The 23,037-nt window shown below is 32.0% G+C and overlaps 4 protein-coding genes across 4 annotated transcripts; 2 read left to right on the top strand and 2 right to left on the bottom strand.

Moving 5' to 3' along the window:
• Positions 1-2,110: 2,110 nt before the first annotated feature.
• LOC138130388 (cytochrome P450 6k1-like) lies at positions 2,111-4,234 on the bottom strand. Its single transcript, XM_069046831.1, has 5 exons — positions 4,065-4,234; positions 3,022-3,889; positions 2,755-2,967; positions 2,452-2,703; positions 2,111-2,397 (listed from the first exon to the last, which is right to left on the bottom strand). The coding sequence occupies exons 2-5, from the start codon at positions 3,887-3,889 to the stop codon at positions 2,234-2,236; spliced, it is 1,497 nt and encodes a 498-aa protein (XP_068902932.1). The 5' UTR covers positions 4,065-4,234; the 3' UTR covers positions 2,111-2,233.
• A 2,258-nt stretch (positions 4,235-6,492) lies between these two features.
• LOC138130387 (cytochrome P450 6j1-like) lies at positions 6,493-8,797 on the top strand. Its single transcript, XM_069046830.1, has 5 exons — positions 6,493-6,607; positions 6,663-7,551; positions 7,597-7,812; positions 7,877-8,128; positions 8,480-8,797. Exons 2-5 carry the CDS (start codon positions 6,672-6,674, stop codon positions 8,647-8,649), a joined length of 1,518 nt encoding a protein of 505 aa, XP_068902931.1. The 5' UTR covers positions 6,493-6,607; positions 6,663-6,671; the 3' UTR covers positions 8,650-8,797.
• Positions 8,798-11,192: 2,395 nt separating this feature from the next.
• On the top strand, positions 11,193-18,060 carry LOC138130262 (uncharacterized). Its single transcript, XM_069046692.1, has 9 exons — positions 11,193-11,675; positions 11,731-12,629; positions 12,675-12,890; positions 12,945-13,196; positions 13,249-13,416; positions 16,277-17,164; positions 17,217-17,429; positions 17,579-17,830; positions 17,882-18,060. Exons 2-9 carry the CDS (start codon positions 11,750-11,752, stop codon positions 18,058-18,060), a joined length of 3,048 nt encoding a protein of 1,015 aa, XP_068902793.1. The 5' UTR covers positions 11,193-11,675; positions 11,731-11,749.
• A 131-nt stretch (positions 18,061-18,191) lies between these two features.
• LOC138130391 (probable RNA-binding protein 18) lies at positions 18,192-19,433 on the bottom strand. Its single transcript, XM_069046834.1, has 4 exons — positions 19,255-19,433; positions 19,112-19,196; positions 18,826-19,039; positions 18,192-18,769 (listed from the first exon to the last, which is right to left on the bottom strand). Exons 2-4 carry the CDS (start codon positions 19,186-19,188, stop codon positions 18,470-18,472), a joined length of 591 nt encoding a protein of 196 aa, XP_068902935.1. The 5' UTR covers positions 19,189-19,196; positions 19,255-19,433; the 3' UTR covers positions 18,192-18,469.
• Positions 19,434-23,037: the final 3,604 nt, after the last annotated feature.

Here is a 23,037-nt window from a genome sequence, read left to right as displayed (position 1 = left end):
TATTAACAAGTTGGAAGATGCGTTTCGCCAACTTCTCATGTTAACATATTGATCAAATGAATTGACATAAATATGATAAACAATTTATTTTATCAACAACAGTGAGTAAACTAGATACTTGTTATATGCAACTCACAGATTAAAAGCACTCACTGCACTCGTGTTCTAAAGTATCTGCTTTGCCCAAAAATATGATTTTACACAATAGTTATTTATTATAAGACACCATTTTGTCGCACGCATTTTTTAGAGCACGTGGAGCGCAGCGACGAGTGCTATAAAGCAAACAAGTGCGACAAAATGGCTTATAAAACGAGTATAATACAATATTTTTTCCATTTTGCCTCTTGAATTTAAAAAAAGTTCAAAACATAATGCTAGGAAAATTATATCGAGCGATCAAATTAATTTGTAATCGAGTCATCCATGGATTTGATTGATTTGCAATTGATATGTCGAGATCTAACCTGAGTTTCGCGCTGTGATTATTGTAGCATGGAGTTCAAGTAACGACATACGGTTTCAGATTCATGGATAACTTGGTTACAAATTAATTTGATCGCTCTTTATTTGACAAATATAAGGGTTGGTAACGCTGGTAAATAGACGAACAACTGTAAGTTTTTAATTTAAAGTGTCGTGAAATGCGGTGATCAACTGATCACCTAGCAACAACTCACTATAAGTCACTGTCAACATTAAAAATTTAAGTAACCCCAATGGACATTTTTCGAAGTCACTTCACTTCCGAGAGCCCCGATAAGACGTAAACGACCCGGCTATCAATTATGAAATATTAAAAACAACGCGTTGTTTGCAAACAGAATTAGCAGGTTGTCCTGGTATTGAGCAAATTGTTTCAATTTTGCTGCTTTGATTTTGAATGAAAATGATTGAAATTGACATTTAGCAATTATCAAAATATATTTTTGTAAATGTCAAATTTGACGTTTTGTGCGAAAATTGATTTTTTATTCATTATTAGCAGCCGTAGATGAAATGTTGTGGGCTAAAGCATATTACAGTAAACTCGTGTGATTACAGATGGCCTCGGGGTACGCCCTCGTCATCTGCAATTTTCCCGCTCGAGTCCTGTAATAATGCTTTATCCCCCTAATTATGTAAATAACTATTACATAGACGTACAAAAAAATACTCTTTATAATATGTAATAAAAAATGTGGAGCTCATTTAAAATTTTCAAATGGTGGCCGGGGTGAAGTAATGAATAATGATGTAATATTCATTGTAACGTTAAAGACACTATAAATAAACCCATCCGAAGTTATCCGGCGGAGATATACCGGGTGTAGAATTGGTTTACGAGACATAGGATTTTACATGTAAAAATAGAGAGTTTCAATTATTGGCTCCCCTAACAATTTTATGGCAAAATAGTTAAAATGAAAGTTAGAGAGAATTAAGATTACTGTCTAATTTCAATCTTAGTTTTATTCTAACACCTTCTGGTACTGAAAGAAAGGGAAGAAAAGAGTTAACACAAAAATACTAAAAAATAATACTAGGCATGAAATTTTATTTCTTTCTTTAAATGGTATTATGGAGGATCTTCTTTAAGAAACTTCCAAGCTTCAGGTTTCCCAGACCGACCAATTTCAGCCATAGAAACAATTCGAAAAATTGGAGAGAAGTTTGAACATTTAATGGAAGATACCTTTTCATTCGTCCTGTAGTCCTGTACGAGTTCATTTGAAGGGCAGATCAAAAGAAAATTAAATAATAGTGAAACCATCCGACAAATAATTTTAGAAGTCAAATTTCATTGCTAGTACTGCTTTTTAGTATTTTTGTCTTAACTCCTTTCTTGCTTTTCTTTCAGTACCACAAGATGTTAGAAAAAAACAAAGAGTGGAATTAGACAGTACTTTTAATTCTCTCTAACTTTCATTTTAACCAGTTTGCCATAAAATTATTAGGGGAGCCAATAATTGGATCTCCTTATTTTTACATGTAAAATCCTATGTCTCGTAAACCAATTCTACACCCGGTATATGTATAAATAAAAAACTGAAGCGTGTGAGTAGCAGTAGCATGACAATAATTTTAGTGCAAGATATTACGTTACGGTTTTTAAAAATAAATCAAAATATAGATAGTAATATATTTATTTTTCAATACCTACAATATTGCATAATAATAAGTTTGTGGTTAGTGACATTTTGATTTAAATATGTATTTTGATTAATCTATTTTTGTATTACATGAATATTGTTTAAACTTTGTTTAGTCTCAGCTTCATGCCTGTAAGAGAAGAAAGAACCACTCCTTTTGGATTAAATTTGATTTTATTTTCCGTCAAACGGGTTGTTTCTATCATAAACGTTTTTAAAATGTAAGCCAATCCTAACTTGGTAGTTATTTTCCCAAATCTGGCACCTGTTCAAACCAATAATAATTAAAACAAATTTAATAAATACTTAAAAAGCATACCTATGCAGTTCCTTGGTCCTTCTCCAAAAGGCATATAGGCAAAATTTTCAATATTATTAACATTCGTTTTGGAAAACCGTTCAGGATCAAATTTTTCTGGACTGGGAAAATAACGTGGATCATTATGCAAAGCAAGAATTGGTATAAAAACTGGGGTATCTCTGTCAATAATGATATCAGTTCCTGGAATGTTGTAGTTGGCTGTGGCTTTTCTATCCAAAAACGGAAGCACTGGATATTTTCTTAGTACTTCTAAAGTGTAAGGTAATTAATGGTAGATAAAGAAGGAATACAAACATTTGCCTTTGACACACATATCCAAGTATTCCATTTCTTTAAGGGAGTCAAAATTGATGCCACCGTGTTTTTCCGAAATCACATTAATTTCGTGTCGTAGTTTATTTTGAATGTCTGGATGATGGGCTAGTTCGTATAAAGCAAACGCCATGGTCGAACTACTGGTTTCAAAACCAGCTGCGAAAAACATGACAGCTTGGGCGACGAGTATATCTCCATCTTAAAAATTTAAAATTTAGCATGTGTTTTGTTTGAAGGTTTATAGTATCTAACCCATAAACTGTTCATCGTTATTTTTCAGCTGTAGTAAAATATCAATCAAATCATTTCTGCTCACTTTTGAAACAATTCTGCTGTCCATGATTTCCAAAAAACACTTCTTTAGAAACCTGGTGCAATACGGATCGAGGAAGCTCATTCTAAATAATTTAGCAATCGCGGGAGCTAAGAAATAACATCTCATACGAAACGCAGTTAACAAGTCATCCCAGTTGAATAATTTTTGAGCGATCTCCTTGAATTCGGAATTTTTATTCTTAAATGAATAAGCATTCACACCAAATATTGTCGTACTAATCACATCTACGGTAAATTTAAGAGAGATATCTTTCATATCCATAGTCGAATTTACATCAATATTTTTCCCCAGATAATCTACCATTTCTTGTGCAACGTCTTCTATTAATTTTGACATAACTTTTATTTTAGACGAAGTGAACACTGGCGTGATTTTAGTTCGGATTTCTTTCCATTCGGGATTTTTTAAAACAAATAAAACATGGGTGGAGATCGGATCATCTCGTATGTTGTTCAGTACATTTCTGTCATAAAAGTATTGGAAATCGTTGACCAAAAATTTCTTGATAATCTGAGGATCTCTCAACAGTATACAAGGTTTGTCCAAGATAAAAAATCCAATAAAAGGTTTCATCGACTTTTTGTATAAATCACTGAAAATCTCCCCCATGCAATGACGCATTAATATTCCGTTGTATATGTTACCAAAAAATGGTAACGGCTTGATGTACGGAACATTTTTGTTTTTCCAGTAATTAAAGTTTCGAGTGAAATACAAATAAAGGGCGATAAAAATTATTACAACGGAAAACACCAATTCCGCAATGAAAGAAAATATCACCATCTGAAACAAATCCACTTCAGATAAAATTTCTACTTGTGGGCTTTAATTTTTCATAACTCAAATTGTTAATTTCAATATAAAACTTTTGTTTATTCGAAGCAAAAATCAATCTTTTTATTCAAACAATTATAATAAAAACATTAGAGTTGAATAATAATACATACGAATCTCTTACCTTCACTCAAGGAGTATCTCGATTAGCTAAATTTTGTTACCGGTATTTTGGTGCAGAACAAACAAGGATACAGCTAAAAATTGTTTGCTTCGGTATTTATCAGCTACTTAAATATAATTTTAGAGGCAGGCATGTCGGTGCACTGAAATATATTTCTAACTGATAACAAAAATTAAATTGCCAAGATTGTAGATAATTAATATGTGATAGTAGGTATGTTTTTAATTTTCTTGTCAACAAACTTCAATGTAGATAAGAAGACATGAACATTATGTAATTTATTTCAGATTTGGCGTAATGTGCATTTTTTTTAATTAATCCATTCACGATGACTTTTCATTTCTGCTTCTCTTGCTTTTATAATAAAATCATTGTTTTTACTGATTTACCACAAATGGTTCAAAGTAATTTTCTCACTAAAATAAACAAGTACCTTCTCATTTAATTTCTATTATACAAGTGATACACAGTATTCGATTGGATTTCTAAGAAATCCTTTTAAAGGTGTAGAACATTTAAGCACCAATAGATCTCATCAAATTTAATGATAATTTAATAATTGCACAAATATTGGGATACATAGAATGTTTTTAAATATTGCCACATTTAGTGTAACGCACGGCCTCCTAGATATGACAAGAGACTAGTCTCTTATCCGACCCCGCCTAAGCTCCCTCTTTTGCGACGAAGTTAAAAGCACAAAAATGTGTAATATTGGTTGCATACTTATTTATACTCAGCAGTTAAACACTTGTCAACCGTTGCAGTACCTCTTTTATTAAATTTTACAGTGTTTAGTTTCCGTTGTTTTTGTTTTCTAATTGCATAAATGGCAAAAACATTTTTTTTTAATAAATGCTAGTAGGCGACTAACCATGTACCGTACCGCAGCGCACCCTAGAAAACAAAAATAATGCCTGGAATTATGAATGCGCACACCCGGATAGACTAAAAGTCTATCGTTATATCTAGGAGGCCATGGTGTAACGAATAGTTCCATATCTTCTACAAAAAAGAAGATTGATTTTTTTTTAACAATTTTACCTGATATTTTGACCATTTAACAAACGTACTACTAAGCTGTTCCGCGAATTTTCGGGTACCCAGTATAGTCGCCGGAAAATCCTGAAAAAAAAAGAATGAAAGCAGACAAAAAGGGATTGATTTTAATTTCAAGTAAAATAATAATAAAAGAGATTAATCTGAAACTGTTTGTTGTTGATAGTTTTTAATAGTTCATAATGTCTGAGTAAAACACACTTTAAAAATGTCAATTTTCTTATGTCACCGAAGTAGCGTCAGTTACCAATAAACTGCGATAACTTTAAAGTTTTAACTTGACGTTTGCACCGTTAGCAAGTGGAAGAGAGAATAAATACTATCTTTGGGAACGAGAAATTGGAACTTAAGCTTCTTCACTTCTAATGGGTTTAGGATAGGTTATAAAAATTATAATAATAATGACGATTTACGGTAGTGGTAAGTTTTTGCCTGCCGACGTGCTAGTCTTCCTGCTAGTTACTAAAAAGGGATGCCGCATATTAGCGTTTTTTTGTTTTTTTGTGGTCGTCGAAAAAATATCGTGTATAACACGTGTTGAAAATTCGATTTCACACTCGTTTGCTTAAGCCACGCGCCTACGGCTTATGGCTCAAATCTGCAAACTCGTGTGAAATCTTTCATTTTCAACACTTGTTATACAATAGACTGTGACAGAAGTGGAAAACCAAAAGAAAAACACTGTAATAATGTTCAATATTATTGTTGATATTAAACTGCAATCACTAAACCGCTAGGTGAAAAAGTTTTCTCTCCAAAATTATCTACGAAAATGAGATAAGAACATAAAATATATTCGTGACCTACTTTTTTTTTGACATTACTTAAAAGTAAACCGAGGAGAACAGACAACTGTTTAAGAGATGATTTATCTACTTTGCCGTAGATATTTTTTCCATTTTTCAATTACTTGTGAAACATACTTCAAAGCCGTGATAGAAAGCTGTGAATTTTAACTTGCCCAAAAATTTACATGAGAATCGCCCTCAAATGTCACATGATTTATATTGACAAATCACAACTCCGAATTATTTGAATAGCAACCAATCACAATTTAATTAAGCGGAAATTTTCCCTAGGGAAAAGTTTTTTCGGGCGATTCTCTTCCGAATATACCTCGGGACAGATATATATCGCCAGAAATTTTTTCTTGCAGTCCAACACTCGTGTTTGTCGCTCAAAATTACCCTCGAGCTGGCGCCCTCGTGTAATTTTCTTGCTACAAACACTCGTGTGTCAGGGCTGCTCGAAAAAATTTCCGGCAATATATCTGGCCCTGGGTATATTATATATGAAAAATATTTTAATATTCGGCAATTAATAATTAATAATCTCCACAAAAACAAAACCTAATAGCGATAATTATATCAACAAAAAAGATAATAACATGTTTGGGCAACTATAAAAGATCTGCGCACATATTCATTATTCATCCGTAAGTGTCTCGTCCACATATAACAAAAGTAATAGTTTTTGTTAGCCAGGTAGGAGAAAGTTTCTTTTTTTTAGCATAAACATTTATTTTAAAATAATTAACAGATATACAAAATGTTTGCAAATTCGTGGACAATAGATATTATTATCTTAGCAATAACATTTTGGACAGTGCTGTATTTATATTTTACGAGAAAATTCAGTTATTGGAAAAACAGAAATGTTCCGTTCCTTTCTCCGGTGCCATTTTTCGGAAATGCGTTCAAAGTGTTCACACTCCAGAAAAACATTGGAGAGTTTAGCCGAAAAATTTACGAAAGTACAACAAAACCTTTTATAGGCTTCTTTATTTGCGATGAACCATATTTAATGATCAGAGACCCAGAGCTGATCAAAAATATTTTGATAAAAGATTTTGCTGTTTTCGCTGACAGAACCATTTTCAACAACACAAAAGACGATCCGATGGGATCGCATCTGCTTTTTCTTTTGAAAACTCCGGACTGGAGAGACATGCGTCGAAAAATAACTCCTGTATTCACTTCCGGAAAAATGAAAAACATGTATCCATTAATCGCTGAAGTTGGTGAAAATATGGTGCACTATTTAACAGAATACGTCAGCCAAAATCCCGTGGTAGAAGTGAAAGAAGTCACAGCCAAGTATACAACTGATGGTATTACATCAACAGCCTTTGGGATCAACGCTAATTGTTTTAAAAATGAAAATGCTGAATTTAGAATGGTATCAAGAAGAGTATTTAATTGGTCATATCTTGGGAGGGCTATATCCACCTCGTGCTATTTCATAGCTCCAAACTTAGTGAAGCTTTTTAAATTGAAATTTGTCGATACAGATTCGGCAACTTTCTTACGAAATGCTTTTTGGAGGACTATGCATGAGAGGGAGGAAAAGAAATTTATCAGAAACGATTTGTTAGATATTCTGATTGAGATAAAGAATCAAGAAGACATTGACGATCCTTACAAATTAGGTAAATTGTAAAACGTTAAAAAAAAAACTAAACTGAGTTTTACAGAGGGTGATAAGTTGGTGGCGCAAGCAACACAATTTTTTCTTGCCGGTTTTGAAACGAGTAGTTCAGCAATTACTTTTGCACTGTATGAGTTAGCGGTTAATCAAGATATACAACGAAAATTACGGAAAGAAATCGTAAATGTGTTAAGTAGATTTAATGGAATAATATCTTACGAATCCTTGAAAGAAATGGAATATTTAGATATGTGTGTTAAAGGTGAGAAAAGTTTTATAAAGAATTTTCTGTCTAGGTATTTTTCTTTAATTTCAGAAACTTTCAGAAACTTTAAGAAAATATCCAGTACTGCCTTTCCTAGATAGAAGAAATAATACCGATTATCCAATAGCAGGAAGCGATGTTGTTTTAGAGAAGGGCATACCGATATTTATATCAATTTGGGCGTTACACTTTGACTCCAAGTTTTATCCAGATCCAGAAAAATTTGATCCCACGAGATTTACCGAAGAAAACGTTAAATCTAGGCCACAATTTACATACTTACCTTTTGGAGAGGGACCTAGGAACTGCATAGGTAAGTCTTATTAATGATTATAAGGACCTGATTTTTTAAATAATTTTTATATCCTGTTGGTCAACTTGTTCAATAATAATAATAATAATATACCTACTACTGTTTACATATACAGGGTCATTATAAATGATTGTACCATCGTAGTTGGCGTTGAAAACCCACACAAATTTTGGATGTGCCGTAAGCCTCGCAACGTTAAACAAACTAGTAGACAGATTTCCAGTAGCGCCACCTATACTACTACTAGTCTCATTCATGTTAAGAAGCTTGCGGCACATTCAACTAAGCTACCAACGCCTACTACGATGGTACAATCATTAATAGTGACTGTAATACATTAATGTATTACAGGAGCAAGATTTGCTAATGTGAGTACGAAATCTGGAATCGCTCGAATAATTACAAATTTCGAAGTTGACTTATGTGAAAGAACACCACATCCAATAAAAGTTGACCCGAAAGGATTCTTACTGTCCCCGGGTGCAGCACTTCATCTTAAATTTAAGCCATGGGAGAAGTAAACTGACATAAAATAATTGTGTAACTATTACTGACACGATTCGATAACGTATAATATCTGCAAGAAATTAACAGCATCTCTATTACTATATTTAATACGTTGTAGTAAATTTTGTAATATATATATTTTAAATAAACAGTATAATTATTGACTGTCTTATGTCTTAACATCTTAAGAACAAAAAAATACGATATGAATTTTAACCCAATAATCTACATAATCGTATAAATCTAATCCAAACTCGTACATTAAACTTTATAAAGGTATGTGACAAATATTATCTCTAACTGAAATAGTTAGATGTTACTAAGGCTATAAATAAGAGAATATTATTCACATTTCACATGATCCCTTTTATAAATATATAAATACGGTAGTAGGTGATAAATATAAAAAAAAGCAATGATAGCATCGACATTGGGCAAATTTGACAAATAAAAATATTTCTTAAAAGGGCGATTATACGCTGGAAAAAGTGACCTACTGATCGTTGGTGAGACGTCCCTGACATAATATGCAACAATCAGTAAGTCGCTACCAAAAAACATTAGTTATCAAGAAGCAAGGCCAGTGGCATCTGCTTATGAACTTAAATGTTCCCATTTATTCATTTATTATATTCTCTCCCCAAATAAAAACCCTTAATACAAAGGTCCCTAAAGAACGTAAGTACATATTAGATATATCAAGAGTCCTGTGGAATTCGAATATATTTGATTTTTGCCGCTCTATAGCATATAGTGGTACCAAATAGAGAAAAAAAAAAGGTTATGCAACTCCATTAATGACAGGTGTTTACTAGACTGTTGTAAAATGAAAAGTAATTAGAATATAGAAAAACTGAAGAAAATCACAAACAAAACAATTAAGACGTCGAAATAACTACTGACGCTAAGATTTAATAATTTTACATTTGACAGTTGTCATCTGATTTGACGGTTTTAATAGCTCGACATTGTTGGACACAATAAAATTATATAGCCGGACAATTCCACAGGACTCTTGATATACATTCTTTTAGAAACACTTTGTGTAATTAATAATTCGGTGATATGACTGATGAAACCGGAACGGCACATTCAACTCGTCCAATGTACTATTCCGTTCACGGAATCTTGGCCACAACTGACATTTAACTGACAAATATGTGTGAACTGGCCTTTATTCAATATAACCCAACTTTTGACTCGATAATGCCATTTCCCTGCTTTTTTGATGTCAGAAAAAAAACTTCAAAGTAATTTTTAATAATTGTCATTTATTAATGACACTAATGATTGGTATAGATCTTTTTTTTTAGAAATCTCTAAAAAATGTTGGCCAAGATTACGTGTCCGGAATAGTATTCATTAAATCTGCAGTTCTGTTTCACTCGTAGATATCATGGATGATAGTCACATCACTTGTTATGTTATAGATAATAATAGCATACTGGTACTTTTATACACAAAGGAAAAATTGTATCCGCTACAAGAGAGAATTTATAACCAAGTGTTAAGATATTAACATCCATAAACATCAGACTTATACTAACTACAGTGGGGAGCACGGAATTTCGCACGCCAATTTGTACGTCATTAAAAAAAAACTATCTAGTCTAAGCTTTATTGTCATTATAATCAATAATGAGGTGGGATACGCATGATATATATGTGATCATAACTGATGTTTCACCTAAACTGTCACGCAACTGTCGCCAGTATCTCATTTTAATAAAATTAAGTCAGTGAAATGTCCAATGTGTGCGAAATTCCGTGCTCGCCACTGTACATAGAGCTAAATTCAAAAAAAAAACTGGAAATAAAATTTTTCCTAATGTAAATGTGGTTTTTAATAATTGTCTACTTGACAGTAGTACCTATCAAATAATTTTTAAAAATATCATTGAATTATTTATTTATAAGCTGTCGTACCGTCAAATAATTCTAACCTATTTCTAAATGTATTCTTGACCCTCATTTATTTTTCTGTTAGGTTCTTTGAAATGCAACGTAAACAAAATGCGACCAACAGACAACAGTTTGTAAAGCTACGGTTTCTTAGAGAAGTATAGTCCTTGTATATTCGTAAGGAATTCTGACTTAAGCCCTAAATAAACCGAACAAAGACCCTACTTAAAGAAATTTATTGTCATATTGTGCCTGTCAATCACTAGACGGTCTCCGACAAATACTTTGAGTACTACCCCAGGTAATTTTTTTCTCCGAGACCGCCTAGTGATTGACAGGTACAATATCACAATAAATTTCTTTAAGTAGGGCTTTGTCCGGTTTATTTATGACTTAGGTCAGAGTTCCTTACGAAGATACAAGTACTATAGGTACGTAAGTCGTACGCCGCGCACAACTGCGTAAATCCAATCAGGTGATACTAATGGAAGCGTTTTCTTAGAAAAAGTTCAGCTGAACGCAGTGTTGCCAGGTCTACCGTTTTTGCGCTAGATCTACCGTTTTTGGTCTTTATCTACCGTTATCCCGTTATCGACCGTTCGAAAGATTAGTATTTTTTTCGCGTTGAATGGATGCAATGCTAATTGTTTTTTCAAGACCTGGCAACACTGGCTGAACGCATTTTGGCCTATGAGTTGGGTGGTGTACGTGGTAATCAGTTTCGACTTGATTTGGACGCAGTCGTTGACTTGAGCGCATTGTGAGTTGGGCGTCGCGTACTTTTCTGAGAAACCGTAGCTTAAGATGAGCAAAACGTTGTCAGTAATAACACCCTTTTTAAATAATTTTTTTGACTCAGATAACTAGTTTTTCAGTTTCTAGTTCTTTATTAAATACATTTTCAAAGCAGAAACTTAAAACGTGAATTTTAATTTGTTCAAAAATTAACGTGAAAACTGGAAATAATTAATAGTCATCAGTTATTACAAATAATATTTAGTTACCCATAAGATAATTATACCAACAAAAAAGATAGCGTGTTTGGTCGACTATAAATACGAGATCTGCACACGTTTTTACTATTAGTTCTTAAGTGTCTCGTCCTTGTATAGCAGGACTGATAGTTTATATTAACCAGGTAGGAAACACTTACCCTTAATAAAAATATCAAGTTTAATCTTAAAATAATTCAGAACTAGCTATTATCAAAAAATGTATGGAAATTCGTGGACAGTAGATGTTATCATCTTAACAATAATATTGTGGACAGTGCTATATTTCTATTTTACGAGAAAATTCAGTTATTGGAAAAACAAAAATGTACCGTTTCTTCCTCCGTTGCCATTTTTCGGAAACGCATTCGGGGTGTTCACACTCCAGAAGAACATTGGAGAGTTTAGTCGAAATATTTACGAAAGTACAACAAAATCTTTTATAGGCTTCTTTATTTGCGATGAACCATATTTATTGATCAGAGACCCAGAGTTAGTCAAAAATGTTTTAATAAAAGATTTTGCTGTTTTCGCTAATAGAAGCATTTTCAACAACGAAAAAGACGATCCGATGGGATCGCATCTGCTTTTTCTTTTGAAAACTCCGGACTGGAGAGACATGCGTAGAAAAATAAGTCCAGTGTTCACTTCCGGAAAAATGAAAAACATGTATCGATTAATCGCTGAAGTTGGTGAAGATATGATGCAATATTTGACAAAGCACGTCAGCAAAAATCCTGTGGTAGAAGTGAAAGAAATCACAGCCAAGTACACGACGGATGGTATTACGTCAGCAGCCTTTGGGATCAATGCAAATTGTTTCAAAAATGAAAATGCTGAATTTAGAGTGGTGTCAAGAAGAGTATTGAATTGGTCACTTCTTGAGAGGGCTATATCCACCTCGTGTTATTTTATTGCTCCAAACTTAGTAAAGCTTTTTAAATTGAAATTTGTCGATACAGAGTCGGCAACTTTCTTACGAAATGCCTTTTGGAGGACTATGAATGAGAGGGAGGAAAAGAAATTTATCAGAAATGATTTATTAGATATTCTGATTGACATAAGAAAGCAAGAAGACATTGACGATTCTTACAAATTAGGTAAATTGCACGAAATTTAAAATGAATCTAAATTAAGATTTACAGAGGGTGATAAATTGGTGGCGCAAGCAACACAATTTTTTCTTGCTGGATTTGAAACGACGAGCTCAACAATTTCTTTTGCACTGTATGAGTTGGCAATTAACCAAGATATACAACGAAAATTAAGAGAAGAAATCAGAGATGTGTTAAGTAAATTTGCTGGAGAAATATCTTACGAATCTCTAAAAGAAATGGAATATTTAGATATGTGTGTTAAAGGTGAGAAAAATTGTGTAAAGAACTTCTTGTCTACGTATTTTACTTTAATTTCAGAAACTTTAAGAAAATATCCAGTACTACCTTTCCTAGATAGAAGAAATAATGCAGATTATCCAATAGCAGGGAGTGATCTTGTTTTAGAAAAGGGCACACCAATATTTATATCAATTTGGGGATTACATTTTGATCCCACCTATTATCCAGATCCAGAAAAATTTGATCCCACGAGATTTACTGAAGAAAACGTTAAATCTAGGCCACAATTTACATATTTACCCTTTGGAGAGGGACCTAGAAACTGCATAGGTTAGTCTTCTTAAGGCAACCTAAATTTTTCATATATTTACTTGTATTACAGGTGCAAGATTTGGTACAGTGAGTGCGAAATCTGGAATCGCTCGAATAATAACAAATTTCGAAGTTGACTTATGTGAAAAAACACCACATCCAATAAAAGTCGACCCTAAAGGATTCTTATTGTCGCCAGGTGCAGAACTTCATCTTAAATTTAAACCATGTGAGAAGTAAATTATTAATATGTTTTTCACGTAAAAAGCTGAAAGTTCTTAAGTCCCTATGTCTTCTGGTTCAGATGATAATTACATTTAAATCTATAATATCCTACGGTAAACATGTCAACTATTTTTTTAAATATATATTTTAAACATGTAATTGGAGTGAAACCAAGTTGCATCGTTTGCATTAATTTCGTTTTACAGGAATTATCACCTGTTGTTTCAAAATACCTCTAAATATGTAAGTTTTTCCCGAAAATAACATCTCATATTCATCGTCTTAATTTTTCGTCCCTGAACATGTCTCACATTATCTGTAATTATCCATTTAAATTATCTTTTATTGAAATTTAAGTTACTTTGTATAGTCAATAAACATCAAACAATTTACATTTTAATCTCCCAATATTGATAATTTTATAAAACAAATCCAAACCTTAATTTGACCTTTACTAATACGTCAGACAAATGTAACAAATCTAACTGAAATTGTATATTATTATTTTGTTATAAATAAAATTCTAATTTCTAAGGTAAAACCCGTGATTATTGAGAAGTTGTGGAATGTTACAAAGAGAAAAATACCAGTCTGTTATGTGCTAATGTTTACATTAATTCTTGTACGAGGTTAAATTTAATCAAAAAGGCAAAAATAATTATTTCATATAAATTATCTGTAACTGCGTAATTGACATTTTGTAATGACATTGTGTAATAATTTGGTATTATGTAATTTTTTTCATAAATCTTTTTAAACAAAACCACTTTTTTATTATTATTGTTGTTCATTTTCATACGTTAGATCATTTTAAATACTTAAGATTTCAAAATTCTCGAATATGTACTAAACAAACCAAGTACAACCTGAAAATAAGAAACTCATTTCTTCAAATTCAATTAATTATTTTGTAACAATTTTATATAAGAATAAAAAATAAAGCATACAACTAATAAAATATACCTATACCTAAGTATTTTACAATATGTAATTAATAAACAATTAAATTAGCATATTCAGCTGCTAGCGTGCCATTGCGGACTAGCATAACCTTATGGATATCCAGCAGAAAGAAGAAAAGTATTCTTGCTTCGACTCTGTAATACTGTTACTCTATTTTATATTTTATATTTATATATTTGGAATACGTATTTATTTTGGAATATTTATTTCTTTTTAATAACCTCGTCGCTCGTCCCTAATATCGAATACCTCTTTGTTCCAAAAGAGTGGACCAAAATTTAACTCGTCGTCTTCAGAAGTTTATAAAATTTCATTGTAATCAAAAATCTCTGACGATGTTACATATGTATTACAACCTCACGAAGCGAAGATGGATTCAATGTATTTCTTGCCATAAATGGTGTCATGTCTTTATGATGAAGTCATTGTTTAGTAAATTAGAAGTAAATCATATTTCCAAAGATTTTGACGCAACAGTCTTAATTATATGTAGTAAGTATATTATTACAATTATTACAGCAAGGAAAGAAGGTTTTTGTCTACGAAAATGAAAGTTGCTGTAATCATTTAAGTGGATAAAAACCTTTACTCGCGCCTATAATACTATACTTTGTCTACGATCAAATATACAAAAAAAATTCTTAGCTCAATATTTTTAATTTTTAAAATTTTAATTTTACTTTTGTTACCGTGGCTACGTTCTTGTATTTGGTGAGGTTGCTGCAATTACTGCAATTTCTAATTATGATTAGTCCAAGTCCGATGGATAAAAGATCCTACCAATTTTATCCATGACTGGAAACCACTAAGAGCTCTCTTTTAATTTGTCGGTGGATGAAATAACAATTTAGAGTAGAGCTTTCACATTTATTTTTCGAATTTTTATTTGAATTTATTTTGGAGTTCATAATTGGCCAAAACTAACAACTAACAAACAATTTTAATAACTAATCTTATTATTAGAAGCAGCATATGTTATAATTATAGCTATTAAAAGATTTTTGGAAATCTTTTCAACACCTTCACTTAAAAAATTCAACAAGAAATATATCGTAGGTATTGTTTTATTCATACCTACCTGTTTCGCTTTCTGTTCAATGACATCTCTGCACTTGTTTAGAATTCCCTGTTCGATATGATATTGGTAAGTTTAATCCAACTTTTAACAACTTAGAACCTTGGAAAACACGTAAGTTTGTTATATTAGACCACCACATTGAATAAAATAATTTGATAGTTTTTGATTTTCACTACAAAATCATTCCACTTCATAAATTAGTGATTGAGAATAATATATATACTTATTTTCTATAACTCTTTGCTTGCTGAATATTTAAAATGACTCTTATATGATGAGCTACTTTGACTCTTACGTTTTTATGTGTTTTTAATAGGTATCTACCTATTCATAAATATTTTCATAAACAGAAACTGACCGTAAATGCGTAAATGAAGTGTACCCAAGTAAAAGCTAATTAAAATATCTTAGCTAGCATCTTCTTTATAGACAAGATATTTGAAATTTAAGGAACTTCACTTATAAATTTAATGTACCATCAAATTTATGTTATAAAAACAATTTTGATAAACATTACAATTTTATTCTGACTGAAATTACATTGCATGTCTAAAAAGTAGGTTCTAATGATTAGTCGAAACGTTACAAAGTAACAATTATTCTTTCATGTTTTTAATCATGTAATTATGTACCGCCTATTCTTTTATATCTTCTTTATGCGTTTAGTAACCATATAATTTTAAGAGAAAAAAGGAGACTTATTTTTTCTATATAAAACAAGAACCATTCCTTATCCAAATTAGTTACGTGAGTATGTTTGCTATCAATCTTTCCTAAGTAAGTCTCAGCTACTTTTTATAATACAAATACGTATTGTCAACATCATTTTTAGGTCTAAATGAAAAAATGTTGCTGACACCTTACTTGACCGTTGACACTTTGATTTTATTATCAGTTTTAACATTTTTCATCTACAAGTACTTATCAAGAAATTTTAATCACTGGGAAAAGAAAAAAATCTTTTATATTAAACCAATCCCATTTTTTGGAAATTTTCTAAATATTTCGTTGTTCCGGACCACGATTGGAGAACACCTGGCAACACTTTACAATCAGACGAAAGAACCCTTTTTTGGAATTTTTGTGTTCCACAAGCCCCACTTGATTATAAGGAGTCCAGAACTCATTAAATCGATATTAGTGCGAGATTTTAACAATTTTGAAGACAGGAATGTCGCTAGCGCTGCACACGATCCTTTGGTATCCAATATGCTTTTCCTTAACAAGAACCCAGAATGGAAAACTGTCAGAGTAAAGATGACTCCTGTTTTCACCACGGGGAAACTAAAAGCTATGATCCCCCTAATGAACGACGTTGGAGAAACCATGAAGAAATACATAGAGAACCAAATACCCAATTTCTCCGTAGAAGCGAAAGAAATCTGTGCAAAATATTCGACGGACGTGATAGCGAAATGCGCTTTCGCCATTAATGCGCATAGTTTCAAGAGTGATGATGCCGAATTCAGAAAAATAGGTCGATTAGTGTTTGATTTTCGATGGTCAACGGCAATACAACAAACTTCTTACTTTTTCCTACCAGGTCTGGTCAGACTTTTCCGAATGAATTTTATAGATCCTAAAGCTAGTGACTTTTTACGAGAAACCTTCTGGCACGCTATTAAACTCAGACAAGGAAGAAACCAAAAAGCCAACGATGTGATAGACGCTATCATCGGCATGAAGGAAAACCAAGAATTTTGCACGAATAATAATTTTGGTACTTTCTTCGTTTTACTATAACGTTCAAATTTCACACAGAAGTGTTTTAGAGGGTGATAAAGTGGTGGCGCAAGCGGCCCAGTTTTTTGTTGCTGGTTTTGAAACTACCAGCTCTACTATGGCATTCACTTTGTACGAGCTCTGTCTCCATCCGAATATTCAACGAAAGCTAAAGAATGAAATTCAGACGTGTCTTAAACAGCATGGAGGGTTCACTTATGAGGCAATACAAAGCATGAAATACCTGCATATGTGTGTCTGTGGTAAGGATATTCATTTTATTAATTATTAATATCGTTTTATGCACAATTGAAAACTTTGTACTTAAAGGAAAAAACTTTTTGCAATTTGAACTGTATTTCATTTAATTACAGAGAAAAATTATAACAAAAGCGGCTATAATTTATTCCAGAAACGTTGCGCAAGTATCCTGTTTTGCCATTTTTGGACCGAAGATGTAAGGAAGATTATCAACTACCTGGCAGCAACGTCACGATAGAAAAAGGGACTCCTGTTTTTATTCCGATGTTTGGGATTCACTACGACGAAGAATATTTCCCAGAGCCCAACAAATTCATTCCTGAGCGATTTTCGGATGAAAATGTAAAAAATCTAACACCATTTAGTTACATCCCGTTTGGAGAGGGGCCAAGAAATTGCATTGGTTAGTTTTACAATATTTTGGTCCATATGCACATCCCTTAATTAATTTCAGGTGAACGATTTGGTATGCTCGGTGCTAAATTGGGTCTGGTTCACATTTTATCCGAATTTGAAATAGAAAAGTCAACTGACACTCCAGTCCCGTTAGAATTTGAGCCTAAGAGCTTAGTTCTCGCTTCCAAAGTGGGGCTACCGATGAAATTTAGAAAATCAGTCACATCAGCTGCTTAATGTTAATTCATTCAGTGAATGTACACGATTTGTCGGCGACAAATAATAAAATTTTAGCTTCATAAATTGTATGTATTTTTGTCCTGTCCTTGTCGTTAGAACGTGTAGGTGGGTATTTAAAAAAAAACGTGCAATTTCTGAGATCTGTATTTGCAAATAATACTAGCATACTGCTTGTTAAAATAATAAATTACATAATGGCTACTTATTTAGTAAGTTAATACTTGAACAAACAAAGTAATTAATAGACGTACATAAGTTAAAATACAAAAAAAGAATTCGATTGAAAAAATTGCATAAAACAAAGTTCACATAAATGCAAATTACAACTTGATAAATAACAGGTTTGAAACAACACTATTTAAATAAATAAAAGACCTGAGATTCTTCATTCTTTGTCTACTCATAATTACCTATTACTCTTAAGTTTGTTGTAAGGCTTATTAAATTTATCATGCCTCTTTAAAATAGTTTTAGTTTTTAAATTATTGTTGGTAATTCCCTGCTTGTTATACTGAAATTGTGTAATAACAGGAGGTTTGGTTGCCACAGTATCATTAATTTTCAGCTCATCTTCTGACTTCTTCTCCATTAACTTTAACTTAGCTTCTATAGCTTGAATTTGAGATTCTCGATCAGTTTTCTTCTCATTTTTTGACATAGCTAATGCTGGAATATTAATTTCAGGCCGAGGTTTTTCCACTTCATCCTTCAATTACATAAATGAATAATCAAGACTGTATTGTAACATAAATCATAATTTACATTGTTCACACTGTAAGCCCAAGTAACCATGATAGTTCTTTGACCTACTAAAGCATTGTTCAGTATTTCCTTTGCACGAAGGGCATCCTCCTTGTTTCTATAAGTAACAAAAGCGTAACCGCGGGGTTGTCCAGCTAACGGTCCCGTCCGATGAAATAATAAATCAAACTTTTCGATGGCACCATGTTTTTGCACGAGTTTCAGAAGGTGATACCAGTAAAAAGAAATGTAACGTGTAAGTTAACATAGAAAAACAATATGTAAAAAATGTATCAATCATACTTACTCGGTGACTCTGGGATCGAGATTACCTATCCACAGTCTCCTCTCCTCTATGTTTTGGTCTTTTTTGGCTTTTTCCATGATAAGTACTTTAACGAAAATGAGGTTATGTAAGAGGTAATCGATATTCTTTTCTCAAATGTTTACCTTTGGTGAGGAATGCTGTTTGTTTCTACTCTAAAAATAGTCCCACATTTAAAAATTGTGATTAATGCTTTCGAAGTAGTGATGAAATGTTGCTATTTATAATTTTCGCACAAACGCTAGCCATAATTTCAGTTTGACAGCCGCTACCAGTTCAGTTGACAGTTATTTATAAACAAAATTACCAACCGCAAAACATTTAAAAATACTACACTTCAATACTCTTCATAACAAATATTAAAAAAGTTAATTGTGTATTTTTTTTAATGACAGCTTCGTTCAATAAAATGGCTCATATTTGAAAGAGTAGCTTGAAAAAATTCAATAAAAAAATACAGACTGATTTACATAACTTTTCGACTCTTAACAAATTTTAAAAGCAGCCAGTAATACGTGAAAAACTTAAAACTTAAACGATAAAAATCACAGTAAAAATCAAATATAACCTCGATTGACAGAAAAACTTGGTCTGACCGGACGTCAAAACTGCCCACCAAATTTGAAATTTTTCAGCGTTTTTCAAAGTGATTCCTTTCATTCTCTTGTAAACCATTAACATTTGTATAAGACAAGTTGGCTTATTTTGCCTTGCTTAAATATGCACTCACTACCTCAGGTTAAGATATGTATCTGCAACTTTCAAAATCACACTGTATAGTATTTTTATCTTCCTAAGGAATTTTGGCTTAAGTCATAAATAAACCGAACAAAGACCCTACTTAAAGAAATTTATTCTGATATTGTACCTGTCAATCACTAGCCGGTCTCGGAGAAAAAAATTACCTGGGGTAGTACTCAAAATATTTGTCGGAGACCCTCTAGTGGTTGACAGGCACAATATGACAATAAATTTCTTTAAGTAAGGTCTTTGTTCGGTTTATTTAGGGCTTAAGTCAGAATTCCTTAGGAAAATACAAGCACTATATATGTTGCATCATATTTACTTAACGCCTCTGCAAGTGTTGATGTTCTCTACGATAGTACACCTACATTCAATTTTTTGGGAAAATATGATGAAATCTTAAGAAATTGAAGAAAAACATCATTTGTTATTTCTGCCATGGGTAAAATTTCGGACGAAAAATATGTTACATTACATAAGTACTTCGCTTTGTCGATGGTAGATGTCAATTATTACCAAAGATTTTGTGAAAGCACAAAGCACTATCTGAAGAAAGAAAAATTACGAGGATTGTATCTCCAACAGTATAAAATTTAGGACCAGTGTACAAACTATGCAGGATCGATCTACGATATTGACCGATATTGATCTTAAATTTAATCTCATAAGTCATAATGTACAAATGCATATTTCGCCCATGTAGGACTTGTCAGTGTAATCTTAATCTATATATCTTTGTAAATTTTTTTCCAATATAGCGCAATATCCAACAAACATTAAGCAAATATTAGGCAAATATTGGTCGCAAAGTATGTATAAATGTATATTTTGCCAATGTAGTACCTATCAATGTAATCTACATATCTTTCGACTTTGTTTTACCAATGTAAGGCAAACGTTTAAGAGCTAGATATTTCTACCCAAGAAAAAGAATCAAAAAAAGCAACAAACCTTATTGAGCGAGATCGAAATCCCTATGTCGATGTCGTTGGAAATTGGGTAAATACAATTAACAATAAGTTAAATATTTTCTATTTTCAAATAACAATAAAATAACATAAAAAGAGGGGCACGGCTGGATTTATTTATCATTACGGATATTTTTATCAAGAACTGATAATACCTAATTCCTATGAAGGCACAATTTTTATATTATCATTTATTATTTTGCTATACGCCCACTTTTTACAGGACATCCACGTCTGGGTTCATTCCTGCGACATTGAGGATTTCAGACAATACTGAATTCAAGTAATGAAGTTATGCAGTATTTGATTGTGTATTTTCTAAAATAATTGATTAAAACTGGCATGATTTTCGCATAGCATCAAGTTTATCGCTTATAGGAAACACTTGGAAGAAGAATTTTGAATGGCGAAGACGAATAATTAATAATTTGTGTTGCGTGTTCCTATCTGTGATTTTGTTGATTTCCAGTAGTGCAACTGATACAATAAAGGTGAAGGTTTACGCTCTAAACAAAGCAGCGCATAAGTGTTTTTGACCATAAGCTTAAATTTGAAATATTTATTTGTTTAAGAAATAATATTTTCATCCATCCAAATTGTCCTAGTTGTCGAGAGCCACAACTGTAGATATTTATACAGCGTGTAACAGAAATAAGTACATTAATTTTAACTGGTAATAAAACTCATCAAGAGTAACAACTTTTCTAAATTTTTTTTTTTTTTCGTAAACGTTCTCGTTAATGAGTTAAAATTGTTTAAAATATTCTAAAAATTTCGCTACCCGCCACTGTAGACTCGAAGTGACTATAAATGTGACGATAATAATGCGGAATCTGGAAAAGTGCCCCGAATGCTTGGAGCGTTTCCACGTTGAATGGTAAGGGAAATCCTCTCGAAAAGGAATTTCTTTGATTTTGAATCGCCTTAATAAGTCGATGACAAAATAAAATTCTCAAAAAATTACATAAATTACGACATTAAAGATGTGGTTAGATATTAGTTGCAAGTATATGATGCATATGTATGTGCCTATGTAAATATATTCCTGAAGTAATTTCTAATTATTATAAAGCTATATTTTTTTTTGATAAATGGAGATTCCCGATTATTTCTGTCTTCCCCGTTTACGCCTTTGACGTCGATGAAAATAAAGAAAACATATTGTCATCATGACGAAACAAAATCATGACTGAAATATCTGCATGGGTTTACATTGCAAAATTATTTGTGTATTTCCAATTCTTAAACAGAGATAAATACTTACCAATAGAAAAGTACTGGATTAAGGCTTTATTATCAAACATGTTAATATGTTACACCACAAATTCTTCAAAATTAATTCTTATCAATACGGAGATACCGTAAAATTTGCATAAATACTGTTAGGTATATTTCAAGTATCTACTTTTGTTTAAGTTGCTGAAAATCACTGTAGCCTGTAAGAGCCCTTTCACATTTTAAAATAGGTTACATATACTTCGTCCAGCGAGAAATTGGGAGATTTAAATTGCATTAAATTTACCCAAGATTATAAAATGCACATTACATTATTAACTAGAGGATAGTTTCAGGGCAAAAATGTTACTGCTTGAAGGATAGATTTCAAATTTTACGAGCGCTAGGTACTACATACTTTCTCTACGTAGAATTTAGTGATTTTTATGTCAACCAATCTCTCGCTGGACAAACTATGTATTATACAAGTATATTCCGTATGCTCATCACTTCAGTACCTATACTTGCTACTTGTTTATAATTGTTACAAACAATGTATTTTTAATACATATTTTGATTTTAACACACGACTGAGGATTTTTGTCTTTCCTAATTAGTACATACATACGTAGTTGCAAAAAATATAAAAATTCGAAAATGGAACAGAAAGTTTGTATCAAGGTTGCATGAAAACGAAAAGATCGTTTGTTTCGTGGTGTATGCCACTTTAATTTTTTGCGAAACATGTAATGATTTAAAAAATGATATACGAAAAGTAAATATGCGACAAATATCACATTTCTGGGATTTGAACATGAAATTCGAATATTATTTATATCTCCAATATTGAATATCGAGACACATCGAAAAATTATTTTAAATTGTTTGATTAATTAATGCAGTAAATACGTAATACTTGATACATGATTTAACAATGAAATAATTATTATTATTCGATTAATCGTATGTGCAATTATTAAT

This window comes from Tenebrio molitor, chromosome 5 (genome assembly GCF_963966145.1).
Source record: "Tenebrio molitor chromosome 5, icTenMoli1.1, whole genome shotgun sequence".
NCBI classification, from domain to species: domain Eukaryota; kingdom Metazoa; phylum Arthropoda; class Insecta; order Coleoptera; family Tenebrionidae; genus Tenebrio; species Tenebrio molitor.
Note: the sequence above shows the minus strand (reverse complement) of the source record. Positions and strands in the feature narration are given on the sequence as shown.